Genomic DNA, 27,361 nt, shown 5'->3' with positions numbered 1-27,361 from the left:
GAAACACAGAGAATGGTGGCTTGGTAAATGCTTCCCAGGTGACATAGATAAGAATTGGTAATGTCAAGAGTAATCACAATCAACTCACTATCAGATATTGATAGTTTTTTATAAGAAGAGTATAAATTAATGGTTTATTGTGGTAAAGGTGTATTATATGTAAATAAGTTATTACTAATGTTAACGTTGTTAAAGTTATGAGGTAAAGCCGTCTGACAGAACACGCGGGAATTTTGACAGCTGTCAAAATTCCCCAGCAAAGCGCAGGCGCAAACCAGTTGACAGCTCGCGGCTGTCAAAACAACGCGGAACCGCCCAGCCACGAGGAGAGAGCTGTCAGAAGACGCGGAGCCGATTGGAGCAGAGAACCGCAGCGTGAAAAGACTGGCCTCTGATTGGACCAGCCGGCCAGCTGCCGGCTATAAAAGCCTCCTGTACCTTCTTGTCCTTGTTCTAAATAAAACCTGTTAATGAGCCAGCTGTCACTGAGTGGTCTTTCCAGCCACTTCAAAAGGTAAAGGTTCCCCCGCACATGCGTGCTAGTCGTTTCTGACTCTAGGGGCCGGTGCTCATCTCCGTTTCAAAGCTGAAGAGCCAGCGCTTGTCCGAGGATGTCTCCGTGGTCATGTGGCCGGCATGACTAGACGCCAAAGGCGCACGGAACATTGTTTCCTTCCCACTGTAGTGGTCCCTATTTTTCTACTTGCATTTTTACGTGCTTTCGAACTGCTAGGTTGGCAGAAGCTGGGACGAGTAACAGGCGCTCACTCTGCTACACGGCACTCGGGATTCGACCCGCCAAACTGCCGACCTTCTGATCGACAAGCTCAGCGTCCTAACCCACTGAGCCACCGCGTCCCTTGTCCCTTATTGTGGTAGAGTTTGATAAAAATATTTTCTAAGTGAAAGCTAAAGAAACATTTAAGACAAGAATGTTGATTAGGGAACTGGAAGATAAGAATATCCTGGAAACCAATTCATTGGGAGATATTACCTATAGAAAGTTAAAATATTGAAAGTGTCTTTATTCATAAAGCACAGCCTAACTCAAGGGTCCATTGATGTAGCAATAGACTAGGTTCAAGCAGAAATACCTAAAGAGGATGCAAGCACCTAAGCAGAGTAGATAGCCAGGAATCTTGTCTAAAAGAACCTTTCAGGAGGTAGATAAGAAGGAAATAAATACTTAAGGAAACAAAGGGAAAATGTCATCTAAACCAGACAAAAGAAGCTATCAGACCTGTAAATCAACAAGGCAAAAGCAATGAATCAACAAAGCAAGGACTTTTGGGGATAAAATGGATTCTGAAGCCCACCCACTCTTTCAGTCATCTTTGGATCCTGCCAGACCAGTTGAGAACTCAGATAAGTCTGAATGAGCATGCTTCTTTCTTTCTTTCTTTCTTTCTTTCTTTCTTTCTTTCTTTCTTTCTTTCTTTCTTTCTTTCTTTCTTTCTTTCTTTCTTTCCTTTCTTTCTCTCTCTCTCTTTGTGTGTGTGTGTGTGTGTGCACGCACGTGTGCACATGTGTGTGAAACAACAAATATATATAGATTGTAACCCATAAAGTTTTGTTCTTATTTTGAATTCACTGGGTCTCTGTGCAATCTAAAGAGCCACTTGTGCCTCAGTGTTGGGTTGAAAGTGATTTGAATGTGGCTATTTTCCAGTATGAAAATAGCAGAACTTGGAAGCAGAACTTGGAAACACACGCATATAACAGTTGTACCACCCAATTCTCTATGTCATTAGGGTATAGAATGAATCGATTTTAATTTGTATAACTTCTACAAAGAAGTTTCATCCCCACTCTGCTTTTAAGCTTTTGCTTTTTAGCTAATCATAAATAACATTTTGTGCTTAAGTGAAATCTGTCTGATCCTCATTACTAAAGAACTATAGGAGGAAATTTCCCCTACACATCCCTTGCAAAAACTAACCTATCAACTTGGAAAGCAGAACAATTTACATGAAAATAAAAAAGAACTACAATATTTCAATGAATAATTTTGCAGAGGATTCTCAACAGATGAAAAATATGCTGGTGACAGTTTTACATTTTTTTCAGTTAATCCCAGTGGAGCAGAGGATATTCTAAATTGTTGCTTAAGCAAAGTAATGGGCTGAATGAAGGTGAATAAGTGAAGTTCAATTCATACAAGTTGGGTCTGCTGTTTGTGGAGAAGTTGGCTCATTTGTTCAATCCGTCTAGAAGAATCTGGTGCATGGCTTGGAGATGCTTTGAATCCATCATTGTCACAGAAGGCTCAGGTGGCCTTAGTGGCTAAAAGCAAGGGACACCTTTTATCAGTTTAGGATGATATATCAGCTGTCACCTTATCAAGACAGCGTTAGTCAAATGCCAGTTATTCAGTCAAAAAATGTCGGTTATTTGCTCTCTGAAAACCAGTGAGTTATATTATTACAGAACACTATATATAGGGCTGCATTTGAAAATTATTCATAAACATCAGCTAGGCCAATGCAGAGCTGCTAGGTTACTCACAGAGCTTTTTTTAATACAACATGTCAATGTTTCAAGAGCTGCTGCACTTCATATCTATTTGACGGCCAATTCGTAATTTTGCTAATGACCTCCAAGTGGCATGGGCTCAAATATCTACACACATCTTTTAGTTATCTGAGTGGAACTTCTTTTGCTTTCTTAGTCTACTGTAAGACTAAATGACCTCCAGTGAACACTGAAGGGTATAGCCATCTAGTTCAACCCCACCTTAGTGCAGAAAAGCAGAATTTGATTATATTAAACTGATAAAGAAAAGTTACTTCTACAGTTCAAACACCAATCACTCTGTAATTTAAATTTGTTGATCTGGATTTCTAGTGGAAAAAGGTACAGCATTACATGTATTTGAAGAGTAATATCTTCTCCCTGTTTCCTCCAGGTTAAGTATACACTTCTTCATAAGATTTTGTTTATACCCATGACCATCCCCTCTGGACTGCCAAAATTCAATTCTCTTCATGGTGTAAGAAAAAAACTGAGGACATGTGAGCAAGTGTTTGTGTGTATGGAACCTCGGGGTAAGTATGATCAAGTGAATTTTAAAGCTCATCTGAAGTCTTATTAGATGCCTTCTGCCTCTATGATTACCAAGATTTCTGCTGTCAGGCATCATGGCACTTGGATGTATCATCCAGCAGAATGATACTGCACAGACAACAGCAGGGTCTGGAAACAGCAACATCCCAGAAGTTGTTACTGAAAACTTTGCAAAGTTGAGCATGAAAAAGTGAAACATTTGTAGTCCATTAGATGGTTTATAATATAGTACAGAAACACCAGGTCTCTGATGTTCAGCAACAGAAAAGCCAATGAACTTATGCCTGCAGTTTCATAACTGCTGGATGAATGCAGCAACCGTTTCCATTTTAAGCAGGCCACTATTTTACTGTTGGACATGCCTCATATATTTAAAAAAGCAGTTTATGCCTTTTCAGACAGCACATACTGTACTTTCAGTTTATCTGTCAATAAATGTCAGTGCATACAAAAACCTCAGAAATGCTCAGGAAATATGAAACTCTGCTCTAGGGAATTAAACAGGGACCCATCTTCAGCTCTTTATCCTTTACAATTAGAAGCACAATGAGGATTAGCTTGACCTCTCCAAAAAAAACCCAGGAGAATGCCTGATACAATTAATCCAGTAATGCTGTCCTTAGTATTTATGACTAAATAAACACAGCTGCTTATGCCCTCTTTACTTGTTCCCTTGTGAGAGGGGGTATTTGTGGAGTCATAAACTCCTTTAATAATACTATTACCAGAGCAATTGTCCACGTGCCCTCAGTGTGGAAGGGACTGCCACTCTCGAATTGGCCTTTACAGCCACACCAGATGCTGCTTTAGGACCCCTTTCCAGCGCACGATACCATAGTCTCTCGATACCATAGTCTCTCGAGACTGAAGGATGCCAATGATGATGTCCACATGTAGTGTGGAAGAAAGAATCAGTACAGAAAACCCAGCCTAGAATCCAGGGAAAGTTAACAGTGCACTAGAATAATAATGCCACATTACACAGGGCCTGGGAATGATAGGGCCTATTCAAGAGCCTTGGTGGAGCAGTGGGCTAATGCCTCCTTAAGTAACACCAGCTGCCTGCAATTAGTGCAGGTTCGCATCCCACCAGGCTCAAGGTTGACTCAGCCTTCCATCCTTCCGAGGTAGGTAAAATGAGGACCCAGATTGTTGGGGGCAATAAGCTGACTTTGTAATAATGCCGCTTGGGGTGTGTGTGAAAGCCCTAATAAGCAGGCATATACATAGAATGAAGGCTATTGCTAAGCACATTGTGCTTTAGATTGTAAGCCGCCCCGAGTCTTCAGAGAAGGGCGGGATATAAATGGGATTAAAAAAAAATGTAGGTATGCATTACCTGATGTTTTAAACAAAAATATCTTACTGATTCTAACCAATTTCAATGTAAAGTATTTTGCTTAATTTTTAATGCTCTCCAAATGAACCTATTTTATAAATAAGCTGTCTACCTAGGTAAAACTAGGCCAAATGTGCAAATTATCTGATCTTGGAATAAGGCAGTTTCCTATACTAACCTTTTACACAATTCAGCCAATACAGTAAGATATGCCAGTCTTTATTTTCCAAACCTCCAATCTGGTCAAGGTTTTCATATATTTTAAGGGATTTACAGCATTGAGGGCTAAGAAAAAGAAATATTTTCAATGTTGGGAATTGCAGAATAGAATGGTCAGGATGACCCTACAGAATCCCTTTCTCTGAATTGTTGACTTTTGTAAGCCAAGTGTCAAAGTAGATATTCTGAGGCAATTGCCAGCTTGCATAATATACTTAAGCAGCTTAGTGATCAACTGTGCTACTGTACAGTTTCAGTTCAACTGTGTTAATTTCTCGCACAACAGAGTGCAGCTAATAAATCTATGGTTTGTTATGGGGCATTATGCAATACTTGAAAGGAACAATTAGGATCCCTAGTTTGCACAATGTACTAAACCACAGGTCTGCAACCTGCGGCTCCAGAGCCACATGCGGCTCTTTCAGCCGTCTCCTGTGGCTCCCAGTCCTCTGCCATGTGCAGTTCAAAAAAAAAAGTGGAACTAAAAAATTTCAACCAATCAATTCAAATATGCAGGGTAGGTGCATATCTCGCCTTGGCTCCACTCTTCAGTGAAACCCTGTTCTGCGCATGTGTGCATGTACGCGCATGCGCACACATTTTTTGCGGCTCCCAGTTTTACCTTTTGTGAGGGAACCAGTTCTGAGTGGCTCTTTCACTGTTTCAGGTTGCTGACCCCTGTACTAAACAAACCATGGATAGAGCTGCCCATAGTTTGCTATCTATGCCCGTTCAAAGAAAATAGTAAGCATATTCAGAGCAACATTCTTTAGTTGCTAAGTATTTCTATACGTTAACATGAGTATGCTATACTGTAAAATATACATGCTGCAAAATTCAACTTTTCTGAATGAGAGTTGCTGGCTGCAGTTTTGCTTAAATGGCCCCCAAAGGAAGCAGAAATGCTAGTAATGGTGCATGATTATATGGGTCCACAATAATACCACAGAGAGACAGAAGTATAACTAAAATGACAGAATGGTGATCCATAATAGAGCTCCGGTTCTTTATATAAAGTATAAGCAGTAAGTTCCACTTCTGTTCAACTTAGTTCCCAGTCCAAAGGAGTCAGGAAGGAATTCGCATGTCCTCTTGAACAAATCGGTGAAGAATATTATGCAAGGAATGGGAATATGTGAAAAACCTCTCCCCATTTATGGCCAGTGTACATACAAGTGTAAATAAAACTGATCACAGAAATGCCATCACTTTCCAATGATTTCCCTCAAATAAAATCAAACTTTGGGTAAACGGTGCTGTAAACAATTTCCTCTAAACATTAAAAGAAATGGCATTTTTGAATGGCTCAGGTTCAACATACTGTCGCTGTGAAAACTCTTTTGATGCAAAGGAAACCATAAATATTAGGGGATATACATCACATACAATTTGCTTCATAAACTGCCCCTGAGAAGGTCTAGTGAACTACTTTTAAATTTACATCTCCACAGTAATATAAAACACAGACACACAAATACGCACAATCAAACATGATATATAGGATAAAGTTGTAAATGGAAAAAAAGACAGGATAAAAATCTAACACAATTGCTATATAGAGTATAAAGCAGAACAAAATACATTTTAGTATTTGAAAAATAGCATTACAAACTCCAGCTCCAACTCAGCAATGTCTAATTTTGTAGAGAAGGAAAGTGATATTTATTCCTTTAAAGACAAAAAAACACCCTAGTTTGGTATGTATTCCATTGTTAAGAGAAAAGAGAGAGCGAAGGACAAATATTAAAAGAAAATCAGACAGAACATTATCTCTGCTTTCTTGCCTAAAGCAAAGCAAAACTGGCAGCAGCTATTTCCAGGATCCCTAAGTGACAACAAGGGAAAACTGAAAACTCTTTTGCAGCTATGGATTTGCATTCTTCCAGGTATGAGTATATGAAAAGGGGGGGGGGAGAACTGATCCATTTCATACTACCTGTTGAAATGGATTCCAACCTTCTTTGCTTGAGGTTTGCCTGATCTCCCCATTCCTAAAAGCTGAGTAATAGTCCCTATAGGCCAAAATATTCTACATTGGTATTCTTTATATGTTTGGTATTAGGGAATTGGTTTTTAAACAGAATTATTTAATAAGCTAGTTATTTAATATAAGCTTGAAAAAAACCATGCTCCCTTAAAAACAAGGAACAAAATGAAAAAAGGAGGACCGTGAATTTATTAAATGTTCTGAAATAGCTTAAAGAAGAGAAGGCAAAGAAGAGATGATAGCCGTCTTCACATACTTGAAAGATTGTTAGAGGGAAGAGAATGTGGCTTTATTTTCTATAACATCTGAGGTTAAGACAAGAATCAGTGGGTAGAAGCTTTACAGAGAGAAATCCACACTCAAAATAAGGAGAGATTTTCTGACCCAGAGAGATATTTAGCAATGTGACAGCCTGCCTTCTGAAGTCATCAAGGGTCCATAACTCAAGTCTTTCAAGCAAAGGTTGGATAGCCATTTATCTGGAATGATATGAGAATTCCTGTTGTATGCAGGACATTGAACTAAAAGACCATTCTTCCTAAGCCCCAAATTCTTTACACTATGTTCTATATATTTTGAAAGGACTGATGTTATTAAGACAGATGGCATGGAAAATACCAAGAAAAGAAAGCCTTAGGGCGAAAGGTGAAAGATGATACAAGGGCGAGGACATGCCCTACAAGAACAAACCGAAAAAAACGTAAGTTGTTTCATTAATATCTCAATGAGGAGACATGAAATTGGATTTTCACGTATGTCAAGAGTACTATGGAGGAGATAGTTAGGAACTATTTTCCATTGCAACAAAAACTAGGACCAGAAATAATATCAGCTACCTAGGTATTAGAAAAAAAGACATCCTGACAGTTAATATCAGAACAGTCCAGTCATGAAACTTTTCCATAGCTGCAGGTTTTTCAGCAGAGGCTGGGTAGGCATCTCTTGAGGATAGTTTATCTGGCTTTACTCCACATTGCCAATTGGATTTCATGATCCTTGCCTTCCAATCATAATACTATAATTCTTCACTAGGTATGGAAAAATTAGAGAGGGTTTGTTATTTATCTTACCTACAAATATTTCCTTTTCTGGTATCCAAGAAACAAATTAAATAAAATTCTGATTCCCCCTCACCCGCCGCTTTTCAATCAGCAGGAGAGAAAATACTGGGGAAAGATTACAGCATCAAGTTTCTATCCTAATTGCCTACAAACTGTGGTGCACTCCTGATAAATCTTGCAGTCAATAAACTACAGATAATTCAAAAAGCCACAATAGACTCAACCCCTCCTACAGCTGCACTATTATCCCAGCTTTTATTTAGACCTAAAAGCAGCAATTTTGAGCTCTTGTCTGAAATTCTGCAGAGATGTAAAGCTACCTCCACAAAACATAAAAATCCCCACAGAAAACAGCAGAGTTACATTCTTTTTCTCAAAACAAACATGAATCCAATAGGTACCCAATTCACACATATCCATGAGTGTAGAATAATTAAACAGAAACATATACATCTCATCTCCAGACCTTCATTACACCAGTTTAGTTTAATTCTTTATCCAGCTGACTAAACTAGATGGGAACATATATATAACTATAGTAAACTGATCTTGAAATGCTAAGCAGGACCAGACCTGTTTATACGGGAAAAAACCAAATCGCAGAATTGTTAACTGAATGGGAAGTAAAAATAAAATAAAATTGTAGAACATGGCACTAAGAAATCACTTGTTGTATTGTTACCAAAAGAACTCACTGTACGAATGAAGATATAACCTTTGTTCTTGGCTTGCAAATAATGCATTTTACAGAAGATAAACATAAGCCTAAACATAAGCACTAGACTAGAACAACAACAAAAATGCCGCCCCTCCTTTCTTTGGCCAGAAGACTAGTGTGTCAACTTTCTATCGGGACTCTCAGATAGTGTTTAGCTTCCTTTGGCAAAGCCACTTAAGCCAAGAATCATTATCTAAGTTTGCTTGCTTGTACACTGTCTTTCTCACAAACATGTAGTTATTTCTATTTTTCATCTCTGATACAATCAGGGCTTTTTTTCTCATAGAACGCTCAGAACGGAGTTCCGGCACCTTTTTTGGATGGAACCTTGTAGGGTAGGCAAGGCAGGTTGTATGACATGTATGAGTTCCGGCACCTTTTTCTTTTACAAAAAAAGCACTGGATACAATATTCAAATAACATTATCTAATACTATTAAATAGAAATGCAACTCTGAGGATTTCTGAGCTCCATCTCAACTGAACAAAAATAAAGGAAGTTTTGTATTCCTGATGTCAACAATTAAATCGCTTTCTTACAGACAGCCACAAGCTTATTTATAAAACTGTATTTGGAGCTTGGTCCTGAACAGAAGTCTTGTCTCTACTTTTCCTCTATCCTTTTGCTCAATCTTCTTGGGAGAATTTGCTGCTCTTTCTCAAGCTTATTTTCAACAAACAATGGTCCAGGAAACTTGCTACAAAAAGGTTTATACTGTATATTTTTGCTTCCTGTCTAATTCTGAATCTCGTGGTCTTCTGAGGCTTTTCTGCTGAGCCTATATCTAATTCCACAATTACCTGCGCAGCATAAGTTTTAGTGAAAGAGAAGCAGAAACAGACTTTATTGCCATTTTGGTGTCCCCTGTAGCAAATAATGTAAAATAGCCACTAATATAATATCCTTTTTCACTAATTATGAGAAAAGACTTTCACCAGAGTTTATATACATACAAGTCCTTACGAACTAGCCAACTTAAGGAGTTAAGATTTCTTTTTTAAAAAAACCTTCAGGTTAATAGGATTTTTCAGTGCCCTCTGCTGTTACCAGTCACTCAGCTTTCAATTTACTCTATAATACTGCCAGGTTGAAGCTTTGGCTGGCAGCTTCCCAGCCTCTTTCTCATGTGGATTGGAGCAGCAGTCTGCAAATATGTGGAAGTTTAATGCAATCTGTCTTCTTTGGTAATCACATTCCTTCTGCGCTATGTGCTATAAAGATGTATTGGTAAATGTATTTGCTAAAAATATACTTTCCCCCTGCTTCTGCCCACCCCATACAAGCCTGATTTACAGGAGGCAGGAGGAAAGACTTGCATATACAGAAGTCTGGCAAGGGACAAGGCAAGTTCCATAGAGAGCTGCTTCAAGAAAACAACTGTGCAGTGGCAATTCAGGACTTGCCATATTTTAATGCAAAATCGGGGGAGGAATCACACATTTTGCAAACTGGAGATCTCAAAAGGTACCAGAGAAAAACCTTTTCCCTGATAGCTTTAACCTTGCTGATTTGCAGATATATAAAGATCTTCCTGGTAAACAGGAAAGGAAAAATCCACCAGGACTTGCAACAACATTTGAGCTAATATATTTTGACAATTTTCCCATCTCCTTCTGACAAAGCTTCTTCTGGGAGCTGGCTAGCAGTTTGTTTCATGTTATACTTAAATCAGACACAGGGCTTCTTCTTCACAATATTAATAGTACTCTCCCCCTTTCACATGAAAATGTGTCCCCAATGAAATCACCTCAGCCGCGAAGCCTTGCCTGCAAGCACATGTCCCTCATTTGTAAATCGGAAGCCCCCTGATCCATGACAGACGCAGAGGAAATGCTTGGTCAGCCGAGTATCCCATACTAAATGCAGTGATGCTTCTTTTGCACATAGGAATGTTCACAGAATATTTGAAATCCTTCATAAATCCTGGATTACTGTAGTGTTTATAAGGAGATATATTCTATGATCCCAGCCTGTGCATTAAAAAGTCTTCAGAATAAGGTCAATTTCAGGCTAATCCATTGCAGCTTTTTATTCAGGTTACTAAATTGATTTTGGAGAAAATGCGTGGAGATGGTCTTAGCTACAACATGACCCAAGATACTAGATTCCACAGGGTCATGTGCTCTCCTAATATAAGAGGCATATATTTTGTAACACATACATTTTGATCTGCACGTCTTTCTTATGTAAATGCAAATCAGGCGGCTTACTTTGTGATTTATTTATATAAGCAGTGTAAAGACACAGAAGAAATGCTTGGTCAGCCAAGTATCCTATACTAAATACAGTGATGCTTCTTTTGCACATAGGAAATTTCACAGAATATTTGAAATGCTTCATAAATCCTGGATTACTATAGTGTTTATAAGGAGATACATTCTATGATCTGAATAGTCTTATCCATATTGTGCGAAATGTATGCCTTTTCAGTTTTAGAAAAAGAAATATCTGACATGATTTTTAAAGAATATGGTTTCCAAAATCATCATCATCATCATCATCATCATCATCATCATCATCATCATCATCATCATCTTCCAGTGTTGGAGGATTCACAGCTTCTGGAGGCAGGTTGTTCCACTGATTAATTGTTCTCAATGTCAGAAAATTTCTCCTTAGTTCTAAGTTGCTTCTCTCCTTGATTAGTTTCCTTCCATTGCTTCTTCTCCTGCCCTCAGGTGCTTTGGAGAATAGCTTGACTCCCTCTTTGTGGCAGCTCCTGAGATACTGGAACACTGCTATCAAGTCTCGAGGGGTTGGGAGTGGGAGGCACTGTTTTACGGTGGTTCTCCTCCTACCTCTCGGGCCACTCGCAGTTTGTATTGGCAGGGGGACAGATATCTACCCCGAGGCCCCTTTCTTGTGGGGTACCTCAGGGGTCGGTTCTTTCCCCCCTCCTTTTTAACATCTATATGAAGCCGCTGGGTGAGATCATCCATGGCTTTGGGATGAGGTATCACCAATATGCCGATGACACCCAGTTGTTTATCTCTACCCTGAGCCAACCCAGTGATGCCCTTGACGTGATGTCCCGGTGCCTGGAGGCGGTGCGGGTCTGGATGGGAAGGAATAGGCTCAGGCTGAACCCCTCCAAGACCGAGTGGCTGTGGATACCAGCATCTCATATTGTCCAACATGTTCCATCTCTTTTGATGGGGGGGAGCTATTGCCCTCCTCAGAAAGGGCCCACAACTTGGGTGTCCTCCTGGATTCACGGCTTAATTTGGAGGATCATCTAACTGCTGTGACCAGGGGGGCCTTTGCACAGGTTCGCCTGGTGTGCTAGTTGCGCCCCTTTTTGGACCGATATGCCCTATGCACGTCACCCATGCCCTTGTCACTTCTCGCCTGGATTACTGCAATGCTCTCTACATGGGGCTGCCCTTGAAGTGCACCCGGAGGCTTCAGCTGGTGCAAAATGCGGCTGCGCGGGTGCTTATGGGAGTATCTTGATACTCCCATGCTACACCTCTCCTGCGCGAGCTGCATTGGCTTCCGGTTGCCCTCCGGGTGCGATTCAAGGTGCTGGTAATTACCTTTAAAGCCCTACATGGCTTAGGCCCGGGGTACTTGTGAGACCACCTGCTGCCAATGTCAACCTCCCATCGCCCGGTTTGCTCCCACAGAGTTGGCCTCCTCAGGGTGCCGTCGGCCAGGCAATGCCGGCTGGCAACCCCCAGGGAGAGAGCCTTCTCTGTGGGCGCGCCGACCCTCTGGAATGAACTGCCTACGGAACTGCGGACAGCCCCTGACCTTCAATCCTTCCGCCGCGACCTGAAGACATGGTTGTTCCAACAAGCGGGCCTGGACTGATCATGGTGTTTTAAATTTGGTTTTTATCGGCTTAAATTGTCCTTTATTTCTCTCATCTTTGTTGCTCTTCTCTGTACTCTTTGTTGCTCTTCTCTGTACTCTTCTCTGTACTCTGTACTCTTTAAAGTACTACTCTTTAAAGTAGTACTCTGTAGTACTTGTAAAATTCTACTCTGGCTTAACTGAAATGCTTGGAACAATTTATAATATACTATGTAACCCAGAGGCCCCAACCTTTTGGGCACCAGGGACTGGTTCCATGGAGAATTTTTTCCGCAGACTGGAGAGGATATGGTTTTGCATGCTCCTTGCGTCCCACAGATGGGGTTTTGCTAATTTGCATGGCCTGGTTTCTGGAATGTCATGGACTGGTGCCAGTCCACAGAGAGAGGTTGGGGATCCCTGATGTAACCCACCTCTGGCTCTATTTAATTATATGAGTGGTCAAATTCTCTATAACAGGGGTGTCAAACTCAATTTCATTGAGGGCCGCATGAGCATTGCGGTTGCCCTCAGGGGGCCGGGTGGGCGTGGCCAGGGTGGGCGTGGCCAGGGTGGGCATGGCTAGAGTGCATATGGCCTAATGGGTGGGCATGGCCAGCTCTACATCGTTCGCATCAAGGGTGCCTATGGGGGCCTGGGCAGGAGTGGGACAGATCTGAGGGTCTCTGGCAGGAGGAGGGTCTCTGGGCCAGGGCCAAGGCAGTGGGGGCCATTCCCTCACTGTTTCCAGGATGGCTTCGCGGGCCACATGAAACCACTTCGCAGGCCGGATCCGGCCCCTGGGCCTTGTGTTTGACATATCTGCTCTATAAGCTTTAATCACTGAAATATGAAATCATACAATATTGGGAAACTGATTCAAAGTTATCTCTTAATAATTGGTCTATTTAAAGCTAATGCAAGATAAAAACCAAAATTTAAAAAAAACAATGCTAGATCCAACTGAAACAAAATGGAAAACTGTACATCATCTTGAGACGAAGGACAAGAGAAGAATTTAGACATTTATACAGAAATCAAGGACAAGAGGGATCATTAATATGAGAAAATATGTAAATTCATCAAAGCTGAACTTATAAAATGAAAATTTAGAACTGATTTTGAATTCTGGTGCAAATTCAAAACTCAATGTAAACCTTACTAATGAGTTTAGTAAGGCAATACCTTAACTTCCCCAAACTTTTTCCCTCTAGCCTTTTCCCATGTGCTGAACTTCAATATTCTGCTAAAGATTACATGTGCTGTCTGAATGATTAATAAAAATAAGCTTGTTACTATTAGTTTTTATTACCTTCATTACATAAATGTAGCTGTTTTTCACAATATGTGAACTGACTCTTCATCAGTAACTGGAGAAGCAAAAAATCTGGAGAGAGGCAAAGACTTCTGACTGGCATGTTCCTTTACAAGACAAGAGCAGTAATCAGGAAATTCCCTTGATGTAAAGCAGAAATAAAATTACAGATACCTTTTGTGCTAGCCTAACACAACGCTGATACTCCTTGACTAGCTCTGAGCAGTTTAGCACTTGCTGCTTATTTTCATTGTAGCACATCATAATGGCTTCCTGCAGATTTGCACATATAGGTTGTGTATTCCTCCGCCTGTAAAGACAAAGGGAAATTAAAAACAGCATTTTCTGACTGACAGGCTTCTCATTTGTTTCATCACTGTTACCCAATAAGGCCCTACAATGCTTTGACTTTGAATGGAAAAGGTGTTTCTGAGCACACGTCTGAGCACTCTTTAAAGCAACTGCATATTTTCCCAGGGCTGTGTAGATGTTCTTCACAGCTTTACCAACTGTTACAGCATCTATTATTCTTTTTAATTGTAAAATTTTCCATTGGATGATACATGTGTGCTGCAAAGCACTTTTTTTCTTTGACCCACAGTAATGCACAGCCCTGTTACACAGAATCTGGTGCTGATAATCACAGACGCATTGGTTTAAGTCCAGTAATGCCATCTTCCTTTCTTTTGAGTCCGTAAGAAATCATTCAGCTTAGCCATGGCTGGTAGTTGTTCCTGGTTTCAGATTTGAAGGGATTGTGAGATCAGCAGAAGGATACAAACCCAAGAGCCCCAAGTTGCCGGCATCAACTTCCCTCCGCCCTGTGCGTTCCCACAGAGAGGGCCTCCTCAGGGTGCCACTGGTCAGAGAATGTAGATTGGTGGCCCCCAGGGGGAGATCTTTCTCTGTGGGCGCCCCAGAATTATGGAACCAGCTACCAGTTGAGCTCCGGACGGCGCCCGATCTCCGCTCCTTCCGCCGCGACCTAAAAACATACTTGTTCGAACAAGCCGGCCTGGCCTGAGGGGGGATTGGGGGGGTTATTATTATTTTATTGGGGTTATTTATTATGTATTAATTGTTCTTTTAACGGGCATATATTTAATTACTTTTAACTTTTGTAATTTTGTATTTTACTCTTGCCCTGTACACCGCCCTGAGTCCTTCGGGAGAAGGGCGGTATAGAAATATTAATAAATTATAAATTAAATTATAAATTTATTTGAGAGCCAAACCTCTTCCCAAAAAGGCTTTATTAAAAGGCGTCTTAAGAGGAAGCTTTTATCATCGCAGCTCATTAACGGAATTTTATTGGGAATCCAGATGCTATCTTCCATTTGCAACTTTTTCATATGAATCTGTTCATTGTCTTCTTTTTACCCACATGTACTCTTATTAAAGAGAAAGCCACAGAATAGCAATACAGTGGTTTTTTTTCCAGTAGTAGAACAGATAGTCCTTAATTTACAATCACAATGGAGTCCGGAATTTTGGTTGTAAGTCATTGTGATCTTAATGTGTACAATCACATGACTGAACTCAATGTTATGACTGTTATTATGATGATCATAGAGTGAGTCATTATTGTAAAGCAAATCATGTGATTGTTAAGCAAACCACATGGTCATTAGGCAAATCCAGGTTATTCTATGAGAGTTTTTTTGCCATTTTCTGCCAGAAAACATTTAAAATAATTATAATCATATGACTCTGGAATGTACCAAAATGCAATCAGGTGACCATGGGGGCGGGGGGGGAGCAGTTGTAACTTTGAGAATGAGTCATAAATAGCTTTTTAAAAAGTCCGTTGTAACTAAATGGTCATTATACTTTAAACGGTCATTAGAACATAGGATAGCAGGGTTGGAAGAGGCCTTGGAGGTCTTCTAGTCCAAACTCTGCTGGAGCAGGAGATACCATTCCAGACAAATGGTTTCAAATCTCTTTTTGAAAACTTCTAGCTCCCACAATTTCTGGTGGCAAGCAATTCCAGTGATTAACTGTTCTCACTGTCAGAAAATTTCTTCTTCCATCCATTACTTCTTGCCTGCCCTTGGGTTCTTTGGACTCTTCAAATATTAGAAGACTGCTATCATGTCATCCCTAGTCCTCATCTTTGTTAGACTAGACATACCTAGTTACCTCAACTTAGCCTCCAGACCCTTATCATCTTTATTGCTCTTCTCTGTACTTTTTCTTTTTTTTTTCTATCGTGGTGATCAGAACTAGATGCAGTATTCCAAGTATGGTTTCACTAGTAAAGTATAAAATGGCACTATCACTTCTCATGATCTTGATACTATCCCTCTGTTGATGCAGTTTAGGACTGCATTTTTTTTTCTGGCAACTGCAGCATCGGTGGTCCACTAGGACACCTAGATCTGTCTCGCGATTACTACAATAAATATAATAAGTTGAGGAATACCATTACTGATCCTTCCAGCAAAATACTTCTAGGATATTCTTTCATTTTCAGTTCTAATCCACACAGAGAATGAAGAACATGACACTGGCATTAATCAGTGAAAGCCTACTACAGTGTACTTTCCAGAAATCAATATTAATAACAATATAATTATAACAGACTTCTCCATACTTCTCACATTCATTGGAAAATCCTAGAAACAAATTACAAAAACTTAATGGAGCTCATTATTTCAGAGACATAAAATTCCATGAAATATTTCCCAAAATTTTAGAACAGGAAAAACGTAATAGGAGGCTTCAAAAACTCATAAGTTTGGCATTTTGTTCTGTCACTGCAATTTTAATGTCTTTGTAATATCAGAATGAACATCTTGGAAATAATATCAAACAGAACTAAGTCAGGAAATACCATAATATTCCTTGATTCATTGGTAAGACTCTTAAAATTAGGTTTTAACACTGAAAGTTTATTTTAACAATCTATGAGAATATATTATAATTTCAAGAGACGCAAAAATGTGGTATTTTCAAATGGAGTCACTGATACTTCTCCTATTCTATAGCTATCTTGACTGCATAGTAGTTTAATTTTTTATTCAAGTTTTTATTCCTTGCTTGAGTTTCATACATACTTTAGCCAACTGGAGGGGAAAATGTTTCCATCTTTCCTCTTAGAGCTTCTTTACTCAAAATATCAGTAAAAACTCATGTTCTGCTGGGTTTTTATCTAGTATTTAGAAAGTCAAATGACTATAGTAGTCAGAATGGCTATTTAATCAACTTTACCTGATTAGGCAATTTTGACGTTTTGTGGAAAATAGAGATTCTGCTTTTTATATCAATGTCTAAGTCTTATTGCTACAATATGCACTATTGGATAAATCATGGATTGTGATGAAAATCGTGTGTGTGTGTGTGTGTGTGTGTGTGTGTGTGTATGTTTGCTTGTGCCTGTGTAACTGTGCAGAATTATCTTGAGCTATTTCAAAGAAAAATAGCTATATAAGCAAAGACCTTCCTTCTTTCCTCTGGCAGATCCTTCCTTCAGTGAACATTTTCAGTCAGTCCAGTTTTGATTTCTTCATCAAAATGTCATAACATCATGCACAAAAAGTAGTAGAGGTCACCTATGCTTCAACTTTTGCCACTTTTCAAATTGCTTCTTTGTTATCCAAGGACTTCAATCCTCAGCTTTATAAGTGCTATCCTCATCTTCAACTTTTCCCTCATCTGCTAAATCATTATCCATTATATCTTGGCATGGAAAAAGAAGAATGAACCAGAGTGGTATATTGGACAAAACAGGCTTGAATCTAGGTTCAAAGACTCTCTCAGCAATGCATGTCAATGAATCATTTCACATCCCTTCTTCTCAGAGGGTTTTTGTAAGATAACCCATACATGCCACATGAATTTGTTTGGCAAAGACATTGGAGGCAGACAGTAGAAACTATAAAGAGTGCTTCCAGTTGAGGCATTCATTCTGCAATCACTCTGTCTCATTTATGGGAAATGCATAAGTAATCCTGATGATGTCTTCTCCCATTTGCAACCCTTCTTTCTTTTCCCATGACTATGTCCCTTTCTTTCCACAGAAAATCCATTAAGAGAAAAAGTTGGAACCACCCTTGGAATGAAAGCATCCTAAGTTTATTTATTTATTTTATTACTTTATTTATTATCTTTATTTATAAGGCCACACATCTCACACCAAGCATCTCTGGATGACCTACAACAATTAAATAAAACAACAAATGGATAAAAAAAATCTAATTTTTTACACAGAGAGAGCATGAGAGAGAGCATGAAGATTTCACAGAGAAATCATGAAGATCAATCACAATGGAGCCATCTAAGAATATCTCCTGTACCCAAAGATCCCCAAGCCTGAAGACATAGCCCGATCTTCCTAAACAATAGCAGAGAAGAAACAAACTTAACTGCAGGGGGCAGAATATGCCAAAAGGAAGACAGTAAAGCAGAGAAGGCCTACCTCCTGGGACCCACCAGATGCATGTCCCTGGCTGATGGAACCAGTAACATGGCTTCCCTGCTAAATCTAATGGGACAGAATGATGTAATTGGGGTTAGGTAGTCCAGCAGCTAATCAGGTTATGTTTTAACACCACAGTCTTAAAATTCTTGTTCCTTAGCTGTCCCTTGAGATCACCACTTGGAGCAAATGATACCCCAAGAGTTACCGAATTTGAAATCCCCTCTTCCTTTTCATGTAGTCATTTTATTTAATAAAGGGAATCTCACCAACTTATCCTTCTTCTATTATCATTACTGACATAAATCTGATAATATTGCTTGGCCTGGCATCATGCTATTATATGTTCTCTTGATGATAATAATAATAACAACAACAACAACAACCCGGACTTAACAATTGTCGATAAGAAAGACAAAAAAGTCTTGATATTGGATGTGGCAGTGCCTGGAGACAGCAGAATAGAAGAGAAAGAACTGGAGAAGTTAACAAAATACAAAGACCTACAAATAAAAACAGAACGATTGTGGCAAAGGCAAGCAAAGGTAGTACCAATAGTAATAGGTGCCTTGGGTGCAATACCAAAACAACTGGAGCATCACTTGGACACCACTGGCATTGACAAATTCGCCATTAGTCAATTGCAAAAGGCAGCCTTACTAAGAATAGCTTCCATCCTGCAACGACATCAGTAATGCCATCTGCCTATCCCAGGTCCTTGGTAAGGCATTGACAGAGAGACAAACATCTGGCTGACTGTGCGATGATCAATAATAATAATAATAATAATAATAATAATAATAATAATAATAATAATAACAACAACTGGAGCACCACTTGAAAACCATTGGCATTGACAAATTCTCCATTAGTCAATTGCAAAAGGCGGCCTTACGAGGAACTGCTTCCATCCTGTGACGATATCTATAATACCATCAAACATCCACATCTGCCTATCCCAGGTCCTTGGTAAGGACTCAATAGGTAGACAAAAATGCCAAATCCAGTCTGAACATCTGGCTGACTGTGCGATTATTATTATTATTATTATTATTATTATTATTATTATTATTATTATTATTATTATTATTATTATTATTAAGAAGAAGAAGAGGAGGAGGAGGAGGAGGAGGAGTTGGAAGGGATCTTGGAGATCCTCTAGTCCAGACATGTCAAACACAAGGCCCAGGGGCCGGATCCGGCCCGCGAAGTGGCTTCATGTGGCCCGCGAAGCCATCCTGGAAACAGTGAGGGAATGGCCCCCACTGCCTTGGCCCTGGCCCAGAGATCCCTCCTTCTGCCAGAGATCCTCAGATCTGTCCCACTCCTGCCCAGGCCCCCATAGGCACCCTTGATGTGAATGATGTAGAGCTGGCCATGCCCACCCGGCCCCCTGAGGGTAACCGCAATGCTGATGCGGCCCTCAATGACATTGAGTTTGACACCCCTGTTCTAGTCCAACCGCTGCTCAGGCAGGAAACCCTATACCATTTCAGACAAATGGCTGTCCAGTTTCTTCTTAAAAACTTCCAGTGTTGGAGCATTCACAACTTCTGGAGGCAGGTTGTTCCACTGATTAATTGTTCTGTCAGGAAATTCCTCCTTAGTTCTAGGTTGCTTCTCTCCTTGATTAGTTTCCATCCGTTGCTTCTTGTCCTGCCCTCAGATGCCTTGGAGAATAGCTTGACTCCCTCTTCTTTGTGGCAGCCCCTGAAATATTGGAACACTGCTATCATGTCACCCCTCGTCCTTCTCTTCATTAAACTAGACATACCCAATTCCAGCAACCATTCCTCATATGTTTTAGCCTCCAGTCCCCTAATCATCTTTGTTGCTCTTCTCTATACTCTTTCCAGAGTCTCATCATCTTTTTTACATTGTGGTGGTTTTATCCTTATTTAAGAGAAATGTTTGCAGTGGGGTGAATATATGAAGCAATCTTTTATTAGTGGCAGAGTAAGGACAAAGGGAAGAAATTAGACATTCATCATAGGGCCAATGTAGGTGGTCAGGAGAGCTTTTCCCTTTAAATCTCTCCTAACTGTTTGATAATGGTAGGTAATGGCTGCTGTAGCTAAGGGCTGCATTCATTTGTTTCAGCAGATTTGTCTTACAGTAGAAACCTCAAATGTTCTTCAAAGTTATAGTAAGAATCTTCACAATTAATTCCCAATTATTGTATTTCTGAAATGCTACACAAAAAACCCCTATTTTAGTCCAATACACAAGATGTCAACTTGAATGACTGAAGCTAATTTATCACATCCATGGTTAGAAGTGTAAAGAGCACACAAGACAAAGTCAGCAGTTTAGCCCTTTGTGTGTCTAGCGTGTTCCTGCTGTGGGGAAAGAAAAACAATGGCTTAGGATGTAGAAGATAAGGGGGGGGGAAATAAGTGCCCATTCCATTGGCAGCAAGGGCCCAAGGAGTTCAGCACAGACAAAAGGCTAAAAGAACCCTTGTCAAAAAAGAGTTTAGATTGTCATGATAGGTAAGCGAAATCCTCATTAATTATGCTTGAACGACACAGATAACAGAAGAAAATTTGGTAAATGGGGATAAAACCATGACATGCTATTACTATTGGTAGGATAACTCACCACTAGGATTCTCAGTGCGTTCTACCCTCAACAGACTAGGTCAGGGCTTTTCAATCTTTTCACCCATTGTACCACTTTTAGGATATGGCGACATCCGAGTACCAAAAAAATTTTTGATGACAAAAAAAAAGGAAAAAAAGTGATGAAGTACAGATAGCCCTCAATTCACAACAGTTCGCTTAGTGACTGTTGGAAGTTACAATGCCACTGAAAAAAGTGCCCCCCAAGTCACAGCCCAGCAAGACACCTTGCCTGCCCACCCAGTGGCGCTCTTCCTCCTGTCCGAGGTTTTCATTGTTGTGAGCATTTCTGTTGAGGATTGGAAGCGGGGGTGGGGTGGGGTGGGTGTTTGGTTTTTATTGCCCCGGTCTGCTGGTGGTTGCAGCAGGTTTGATCACTTCACATGACCCTGGGAGACTGTGACCATCATAAATATGAATCAGTTGCCAAGCATCTGAATGTAAATCACAAGACCCTGGAAATGCTGCAACATTCCAACTGATCGGTGCTTCTTCTGGGCTCAGCAGAAGCACCGGGATCAGTGCCGAGCTCCAGCTGGAGCCTGGCACTGATCCTGGCACTTCTGCTGAGCCCTGACAGCCCCAAAGAAGCGCTGATCCTGGTGCTTCCACTGAGCCCTGACAGCCCTGCAGCTCCAGCCATCTCTCGCTCAGGCTTGTGCGGTACTGCCACCAGTTCAGCTCATTCCCCTCCCCCGCTACCACTTTTCTAGGATGGTCGCGTACCACCTGCCAGGTGCCAATGTACCACAGGTGGTACCCATACCACTGGTTGAAAAGCCCTGGACTAGATGATAGACAGTAACCCTGTGTACTGTTAATAGTACTTGGCAAGCAATGACCATTCAATATTGGGAGAGTTTTATCTATAATATTCTCAAGTGCTCTGGCCCTTAAATGCTTCAGAAGACCTAGGCGAGGGATATGCTAAAACCTAGGCATAACTATGTCAGTTAACTGGATTGCTCCACAGAAGAATATTTCTCACATAATAGCAGCTTGATGTAGAAAAGGTGAATATGGATTAGTGATACACAGCAAATGCATACAACTGAAGTTAACCATGTCATGAAAGCTGTGTTTACTGCTGGAATCTTGCCATGTGCACATGTTGGAGACTAGTCATATACATTCATTACATATTACACTGCACAGATGGCAAGCAGATTGTTTTCAGAAACATGTCAAAAATGATATCTGTGTGATAAGTGACCCTATGCGGTTAATGAAGGGGGACTATTCTTTATTATACTACGAAAGTTTTCCAGGACTGACCTTGAAGAGTGGGACAGGATTTGGGAGCATCTCTGTGGAAATTTTAACTTGAATTAACCCATAAAAATAAGGTTTTCTAAAATTGTAGCTTGATGCAGTGAGACAATTCCAATTGTCTGAAGGAACTACAAATTACAACAAATTTCAAAACAATATCTATCTAATGGCATCACTGATACTATGACACTCCTTGCTAGAGATAACTCAGCAAAATATATTTAAAACTCTTCCCCTTTATATCCTCTCCAAATACAATACAACCTGGACTTAAATGCAAATGTAAATGTAGAAATTTAGCTGATATGAATGGAGGAATTCTCTGTGAGAAACCACTCCTGTATAGTACTTCTGGGTGCAGGTATACTGTATGTTGCAATATATCCTGTTGTAATACTTGAGAAGGCTATGGAAAAATTAAATCTGTCAAACTCTCATCATACCAAGTTCAATATGCAAAAACACTACTTTCTTTAGGAGTCTGCCAAAATGTCTCCTATAAAGCTTTGTAGCATTAAATGCTACAAATAAGTTATTTCAAAAAATAAAATGCTGGCTTTACAGGTTTCTGTAGAGTAATTCAAATTTGGCAATATTCCTAAATTTTGCACTTAAAATTTTCTCCTAAGAGGAAAAGAAAATTGATATTAGTTATTATGCCATGTTAAAGTTAATAGGACAAGTTCTCTTGTTTAGGAACACCAAAGTAACTCTTAAGATTGACTAGCATAGCAATCAAAGCTGGTACTCACATGGGCTCTAATTTACGGTAGTTGTTAAGTCGAACAGAAATGTGTCAGAATTTTGTTTGTTGCAAAAACAGTTTGAATCAAAAAAGAAAGTGGTTCAAATTCCATATTATAAAGAGAAGAATAAACATTATAGCAAGGAAAGAGACAAATTATTGTAGCACCTTGAACTTTACTACAGTTTTGTCAACAGCACATATAAGCAATTATGAGAAAGCATCTGAAAATAATGGGCTGAGACAAAAGAACAAGAGATATACTATTTTATTTAAATATAATGTATATGCCTAAATCAAAACACTTATTAAAAGGAATGGAGAAAGCAGTAATTGTAAACTGTAAACAGTAAACTGTTATCCTCCTTGCGTTATTTTCAGTAGGATGATTACAGGGACACTCTTATGCTTGATAGTCAGCGTATACTTTTGGCCCTGTATGTGCATCCTATTTAAGCTGTTTTCGATTCATTAAATGATACTTGAAATCTGCTCCTATTTACTAATCTCTTTAGATGAAAGAAGCATGCTGTCTGGCTGCATTGTACTGGCAGTCTCTATACTTGTTGGTCAGAATGACACAATAAGAGAAGAAAATTTCCTTGGGTGTCATGTGTTCTCTCTTCTCTCCTTCCATGTAGACAAAAGAACAATGTGAGTGCTTCAGTTACCCTCAGTGATATCCCTGTATGATCGGATCTGATTGGCTACATAAACTTTAAATAATGTTCTTACTTCACAGACAGACTAGCTGGGATTCCATTGCCAATAAGAACTTTAATATTTTGTTCCTAATGGCCTGACTTAACGGCTGGAAGAAACAATGCAAAAATGCACATTTTGCAGATATCTTTACATTTTTATCTGCTTTTAAGTCTCCTTTCCCCTTCATGGATTACTGCCTTGTCGTGGCGAAGGGGCTTGCGTAATTCAATGAAGCTATGAGCTATGCCGTGCAGGGCCACCCAAGACGGACAGGTCATAGCTGAGAGTTCTGACAAAACGTGATCCACTGGAGAAGGAAATGGCAACCCACTCCAGTATCTTTGCCATGAAAACCCTATGGACAGTACCAAAAGGCAAAACGATATGACGCTGGAAGATGAGCCCCTCAGGTCGGAAGGCGTCCAATATGCTACTGGGGAAGAGCAGAGGGCTAGTACTAGTAGCGCCAGAAAGAATGAAGCGACTGGGCCAAAGCCGAAAGGACGCTCAGCTGTGGATATGTCTGGTGGTGAAAGGAAAGTCCGATGCTGTAAAGATTTTTTCTCCATAGGAACCTGGAATGTAAGATCCATGAATCAAGGAAAGCTGGACGTGGTCAAACAAGAGATGACAAGACTGAACATCGACATCTTAGGTATCAGCGAACTAAAATGGACAGGAATGGGTGAATTTAATTCAGATGACCATCAGGTATACTACTGCGGGCAAGAATCCCTCAGAAGAAATGGAGTAGCCTTCATAGTCAATAAAAGAGTAGGAAAATCAATACTGGGATACAATCCTCAAAATGACAGAATGATCTCAGTTCGAATCCAAGGCAAACCATTCAATATCACAGTAGTCCAAGTCTATGCCCCAACCACCAGTGCTGAAGAGGATGAAATTGACCGGTTCTATGAAGCCCTACAGCACCTTATAGAAGTAACACCAAAAAATGATGTCCTTATCATCATGGGGGATTGGAATGCTAAAGTAGGAAGCCAAAAGATAACTGGAATAACAGGCAAGTTTGGCCTTGGAGTACAAAATGAAGCAGGGCACAGGCTGATAGAATTTTGTCAAGAGAATACGATGGTCATAGCAAACACTCTTTTCCAACAACCCAAGAGACGGCTCTACACATGGACATCACCAGACGGTCAACACAGAAATCAGATTGACTATATGCTCTGCAGCCAAAGATGGAGAAGCTCTATACAGTCGGTAAAAACAAGACCAGGAGCTGACTGTGGCTCAGACCATGAGCTTCTCCTTGCAAAGTTTAGGCTTAAACTGAAGAAAGTAGGGAAAAGCACTAGGCCAGTCAGGTATGAATTAAATCATATCCCTGTTGAATATACAGTAGAGGTGACAAATAGATTTAAGGAATTAGATCTGATAGACAGAGTGCCTGAAGAACTATGGACAGAGGTTCGCGACATTGTACAACAGGTAGCAACCAAAACCATCCCAAAGAAAAAGAAATGCAAGAAAGCAAAATGGCTGTCTGAGAAAGCTTTGCAAATAGCTGAGGAAAGGAGGGAAGCGAAAGGCAAGGGAGAAAAACATAGATATGCCCAATTGAATGCAGAATTCCAGAGAATAGCTAGAAGAGATAAGAATGCCTTCTTAAATGAACAGTGCAAAGAAATAGAAGAAAACAATAGAATAGGGAGGACCAGAGATCTTTTCAAGAAAATTGGAGAGATGAAGGGAACGTTTAATGCAAAAATGGGCATGATAAAGGACCAAAATGGCAGGGACCTAACAGAGGCAGAAGAGATTAAGAAGAGGTGGCAAAATTACACAGAAGAACTTTACAAGAATGAGCTTAACGTCCCAGATAATCACAATGATGTGGTCACTGACCTCGAGCCAGACATCCTAGAATGTGAGGTGAAGTGGGCCTTAGAAAAGCTGAGCAACAACAAAGCTAGTGGAGGTGACAGTATTCCAGCTGAGCTATTCAAAATCTTAAAAGACAGTGCAGTAAAAGTGCTACACTCAATTTGCCGGCAAATTTGGAAAACTCAACAGTGGCCACAGGATTGGAAAAGATCAGTTTACATTCCAATTCCAAAGAAAGGCAGTGCCAAAGAATGTTCAAACTATCGCACCATTGCACTCATTTCTCATGCTAGTAAAGTCATGCTTAAAATCCTACAAGCTAGACTTCAGCAGTATGTGGATCGAGAACTACCAGAAGTACAGGCAGGATTTCGAAGAGGCAGAGGAACTAGAGATCAAATTGCCAACATACGCTGGATCATGGAGAAAGCTAGGGAGTTCCAGAAAAACATCTACTTCTGCTTCATTGACTATGCTAAAGCCTTTGATTGTGTGGATCATAACAAACTGTGGCAAGTTCTTAAAGAGATGGGAGTACCAGACCATCTTATTTGTCTCTTGAGAAACCTATATGCGGGTCAAGAAGCAACAGTGAGAACTGGACACGGAACCACTGATTGGTTCAAAATTGGGAAAGGAGTCCGGCAAGGCTGTATACTGTCGCCCTGCCTATTTAACTTATATGCAGAGCACATCATGAGAAAGGCAGGGCTAGATGAATCAAAAGTTGGAATTAAGATTGCCGGAAGAAATATCAACAACCTAAGATACGCAGATGATACCACTCTAATGGCAGAAAGTGAAGAAGAACTAAAGAGCCTCTTGTTGCGGGTGAAGAAGGAGAGTGCAAAACTTGGGTTGAAACTTAACATTAAGAAAACCAAGATCATGGCAACTGGCCCTCTCAATTCCTGGCAAATAGATGGGGAAGAAATGGAGGTAGTGACAGATTTTGTTTTCCTGGGCTCCAAGATCACTGCAGATGGGGACTGTAGCCAAGAAATTAAAAGACGCTTGCTCCTGGGGAGGAAAGCCATGGCAAATCTAGACAGCACACTAAAAAGCAGAGACATCACCCTGTCAACAAAAGTGCGTATAGTCAAGGCTATGGTCTTCCCAGTTGCAATGTATGGCAGTGAAAGTTGGACCATAAGAAAGGCTGAGCGCCAAAGAATTGAGGCCTTTGAACTATGGTGCTGGAGAAGACTCCTGCGAGTCCCTTGGACTGCAAGGCGATCAAACCGGTCAGTCCTAGAGGAGATCAATCCTGACTGCTCTTTAGAAGGCCAGATCCTGAAGCTAAAACTCAAATACTTTGGCCACCTAATGAGAAGGAAGGACTCACTGGAGAAGAGCCTAATGCTGGGAAAGATCGAGGGCAATAGAAGAAGGGGACGACAGAGAATGAGGTGGCTGGATGGAGTCACTGAAGCAGTAGGCGTGAGCTTAAATGGACTCCAGAAGATGGTAGAAGACAGGAAGGCCTGGAGGAATGTTGTCCATAGGGTCGCGATGGGTCGGACACGACTTCGCAGCTAACAACAACAACAAAGTCTCCTTTATCAAGATATTAATATCTGATCCATCAACAAAGCCTTAGATGATGTAGTAAAACTAGTTTTCAGAAAATGAGTATGCATGCTATTTCTTGGGACTTGTTGAGTGCTTGCTCCTACTAAGATCAAAACCTTTCTTTCAAGCAGCAGCAACACATCAATAAAGGATTCTACATCTGCTTGGGAAGAGGAAAATGAACATTCTGAATATTTTATAGAGAAAGAGAATATATTTCTAAACAAAAGATAAGTTTGGCTGTTCGTTGATGAATAAGTACACTATTCATTCTACTAATACTAGATTAAATTTTAGTTAATTAACTAGCATGGGCATAGTTCAGATGAAGATTCTTTGGAGAAAACTGTATCCTTATGTTTCTGTAACATCATCCAGCAAATCTTAATTTTTCTCTTATAAAGTATTTTGGCTATTAGCCTTAATCTCTTGTCCTATTCAACCTTGTTTCCTCTGGGGAAAAGAAGAATTCTGTATAATAAAAACTTCAGATATTCACATTGAGTGCATAATTGAAAATTATGAATATTATTAGTATTCAGAGAAGCAAACAATGTCCTTGAAATAAATTGTTCCTGAATGACCAGGTTGTTAAGAGTGCTACCCCAGCTTTTATGAGGGGGGGCAATGATAATTAACTAACAGGCAATTAATTCCCAAATAACAAGTGTTTTTTGGAGT

General features: G+C 40.2%; 1 protein-coding gene across 1 annotated transcript in view; it reads right to left on the bottom strand.

Annotated features, from left to right (window-relative positions):
- Positions 1-27,361, bottom strand: part of CHCHD6 (coiled-coil-helix-coiled-coil-helix domain containing 6) — a 308,037-nt gene that overhangs the window by 67,529 nt on the left and 213,147 nt on the right. Inside the window, exon 7 of the mRNA XM_081317743.1 lies at positions 13,672-13,807. Within this exon, the coding sequence (XP_081173869.1) occupies positions 13,672-13,807 (136 nt within the window). The remainder of the gene's footprint in view (positions 1-13,671; positions 13,808-27,361) is intronic.

The sequence above is a fragment of the Vipera berus genome, assembly GCF_964194415.1.
Source record: "Vipera berus genome assembly, chromosome: 2".
Taxonomy (NCBI): domain Eukaryota; kingdom Metazoa; phylum Chordata; class Lepidosauria; order Squamata; family Viperidae; genus Vipera; species Vipera berus.
The sequence above is the reverse complement of the archived record's forward strand: the minus strand, read 5'-3'. Positions and strand labels throughout refer to the sequence as shown.